Source organism: Phaseolus vulgaris, chromosome 10 (genome assembly GCF_000499845.2).
Source record: "Phaseolus vulgaris cultivar G19833 chromosome 10, P. vulgaris v2.0, whole genome shotgun sequence".
Classification (NCBI taxonomy): Eukaryota; Viridiplantae; Streptophyta; class Magnoliopsida; order Fabales; family Fabaceae; genus Phaseolus; species Phaseolus vulgaris.
The window spans coordinates 21777586-21781038 of NC_023750.2; the positions used below are offsets into that span (position 1 = coordinate 21777586).

At 50.8% G+C, this 3453-nt stretch overlaps 1 protein-coding gene across 1 annotated transcript; it reads right to left on the reverse strand.

Moving 5' to 3' along the window:
• Positions 1-329: 329 nt before the first annotated feature.
• On the reverse strand, positions 330-1717 carry LOC137816777 (uncharacterized). The gene is made up of 2 exons (XM_068620027.1): positions 1427-1717; positions 330-1178 (listed from the first exon to the last, which is right to left on the reverse strand). Exons 1-2 carry the CDS (start codon positions 1715-1717, stop codon positions 330-332), a joined length of 1140 nt encoding a protein of 379 aa, XP_068476128.1.
• Positions 1718-3453: the final 1736 nt, after the last annotated feature.

Genomic DNA, 3453 nt, shown 5'->3' on the forward strand with positions numbered 1-3453 from the left:
TTCTCGCCGGTTGACTTAGTCGCCTTTGACACCAAAGGTAGATGGTGGCTCCTCCTATCTCCTGGTGGTTTACGCTTTCTCCTTGGGTAGTTGAGAGTGGCTCCGTTGAAACAAAGGGGGCCCTACCTGTTGATTGCACTTCGACGATCAAGTTAGTACGGGGCTAAGAAACAATAATATCCTGCTTGGCACCGTTGTGCATACCTCGTGCAATCTTCCCTCATGGTTGGCCAGTAATATCATGTGCAAACGGCCTTCGATGAGAGAGCTCGGCCACCGATGTGACTTTCACATATCCCTTCATGAAATTCTGCCATGATGCGCGTACACTACTCACCACTTACACGTATCAGGGTAGGGTGAGTAAACCCATGTCTGAACAAATCCTCGTCGATCAGGGTGTATTTGCTAGAATTCTTCTTGACTACTTTGGCCCCTGTGGGTTCCAGCAGGAGTATCCCATCAGCCAAGTAGTGTCGGTAGGGTGTCATCCAGGTTTCGCCTCCTTCAACTAGGCAAACCTGCATTAAATCTTCCCCTGATAACGTGTATGTGCTTATTCTAGACGTTTTCAGGGTTTCTTGAGTCAATGACTGATGACTTCTCTTAACACCTTCTGAGGTGCTTATCTGTTGGACTTCTGCTGTGATGTCTATGGTGGTTCGAGGTGTCCTCAGGGTCTCCTGTATGTTTGTCCTCTGCCTGCCCCCCTTGCCTGAACTGGTGAGCTTTTCTAGCAAGTCAGCTCGGGCATTCTGTTCTCGAGGGACATGTACTAACTCGAACACCGCGAAAGTCTCCTTCAGGATCTGGACATACTGTAGGTATGTGGCCATCTGGGGGTCCTTGGCCTGGTACTCTCCCGTAACTTTCCCTGTTACCAACAGGGAGTCACTCTTCGCCATCAAACTCTTTGCCCCCATCTCCTTAGCTAGCAGCATTCCAACTATCAGGGCCTCACACTCCGCCTGATTGTTACAGGCCTTGAAAGCAAACCGCAGGGCCTGCTCAATCAACAAACCATTTGGTCCTTCCAAAATGACACCAGCTATGCTACCCTGTTGGTTAGAGGATCCATCTACCGAGAGGACCCACCTGAAACCTTCTTCCTCTTGGTGCGTGTGTTCCGAGGAGAGCTCTACTACAAAGTCATCATAGACCTGGCCTTTGATAGGTCCCTGGGTTCATATTGCACATCGAACTCTGATAGCTCCACTACCCAGAACACCATCTGTCCTGCCACATCGGGTTTCTGTAAGACCTTGCGAATGGGCAAGTCCGTCATCACGATCACAGTGAAGCTCTAGAAGTAGTGGCGAAGTCTTCGCGCTGAAAATACTACCTTCAAAGTCGCCTTCTCTATGGCCTGGTACCTCACCTCAGGCCCTTGCAAAATTATACTTACGAAATATATCGGTCGTTGTACCTGATCCTGCTCCTGGATCAGTACCGAACTGATCGTCCGATTTGTGACTGCGAAGTACAAGCGAAGCGGGGTTCCTGGTTGTGGCTTGCACAATACTGGCAGGCTAGCCAAGTATTCCTTTAACTTGAGGAAGGATTCCTCGCACTCCTTGGTCCAGACGAACCTGCTATTTCTTTTGAGGCACTGGAAATAGGGATCCCTCTTATCTCCCCATGCTGACACAAATCTAGACAGAGCGGCCATCCGCCCTGTCAACTGCTGCACCTCCTTTACTGAGATCGGGTTGCGCATGGCTATGATTGCAGCGTATTTCTCAGGGTTCGCCTATATCCCACGCTCAGTGAGTAGGAACCCTAGGAACCTGCCTGCCTCTACCCCAAACACACACTTTTCAAGGTTCAACTTCAACCTGTACTTTGCTATTGTGGTAAATAACTCTTCCAAATCAACGACGTGCTGGTCTTTCACCTGGGAGGTGACCACCATGTCATCCACATATGCCTGGACATTTCGCCCTATCATGGGTGCAAGTACCCTGTCCATCAACCGCTGGTAGGTTGCCCCAGCATTCTTGAGCCCAAAAAACATCACTTTGTAACAGTAACAAGAGAGCTCCGTCATGAACGTCGTCTTGCATTCGTCCCTGGGATGCATGCGGATCTGGTTGTACCCCGAGAAAGCATCCAGGAAGCTAAGGAGTCTACACCCTGAGGCGCTGTCTACCAGGGCGTCGATGCTGGGTAGCGGGTAGGAGTCCTTCGGATAAGCTTTATTGAGATTTGTGAAGTCCATGCACATCCTTCACTTCCCGCTGGCCTTCTTGACCAACACTATGTTCGCCAGCCACTTTGGGTATTGGATCTCCCTGATGTGGCCAGTGCTTAGCAGCTTCTGGGTCTCTTCTCAGATGACCTGACGCCTATCATCATTGAACTTTCTCCTTCTCTTGCGAATAGGTCGAACCTGTGGGTCCACTGTGAGGTGATGACACAGGAAATCGGGGTCAATGCCAGACATGTCTGAGGCTAACCATGTAAAGGCATCTATGTGTCGTGCTATGACCTCGGAAATTCAGTCCTGTGCTTCTTGGCCCAAGGACTTGCCAAGCTTGAACTTCTTACCCACGATCTTCTTCTCAACACTTATTTTGCAGGCTTGGGTCGTCTCTCCCGGGCGATCTCGAGACGGGCGACCCCTTCTTCCCTTAGAGGTTGGGTGACTGCGCACACTCCTCTCTTGGTCATGAGGTTGTTCTCGTAGCATCTCTTGGCCTCCTTTGACCAGACTTCATGGTGATCACGAATCCTTCAAGGGAAGGCAACTTCATATTCATATGCCTCGAAGAGGATACTACTCCAATCCTGTTCAAAGTAGGCTAGTCCAAAATAATTTTATAGGCCGAGGGGGTGTTAACAACAAGATACCTGATGTTAGCAGTGCGGGACGCTGTGCCGTCAGTGAAGGTTGTCCTTAACTCTATGTGCCCACGTACTTCTATCTGTTCTCTCGCAAAACTATACAGACAAGTGCAGTTATTTGAAGGTCGACCAGAACATCATGTCAGTAGAGCTTCCCTTATTAACAAGGACGCGATGTACCTTTCTGCCCACTGCCACCACGGAGATCACCACTGGGTCATTGTCGTGTGGGACTACGTCTTGCAAATCAGTCTTGGTGAAGACAAAGTCGGGCTCGGGCGTTTGGTCTGACCTCTGCGCTTCTATAGTCATCACTCCCCTAGCGTACTTCTTACGCTGGGAGGCGGTACACCCTCCTCCTGAGAATCCTCCAGCGATGGTGCTGATCTCTCCATGAATGGGCACCTCGTGCCCTTGATCTCCCGCTGGGGCCGCTGAGGCCACGTCGGGGATGGCGATCAGCTCCTTAAGGTCCACCCGAAAACTGTGTATGGTGGGGGCATTTTCTCTCGTGCGTGCCTTGGTCTGGGGCTTCCTTGCTTCGTACGATGGCTATGCTCCCGGGGCTTTCTTCTCCATCGTGGCCTCGTGCACCCTCATAGGCTGAGG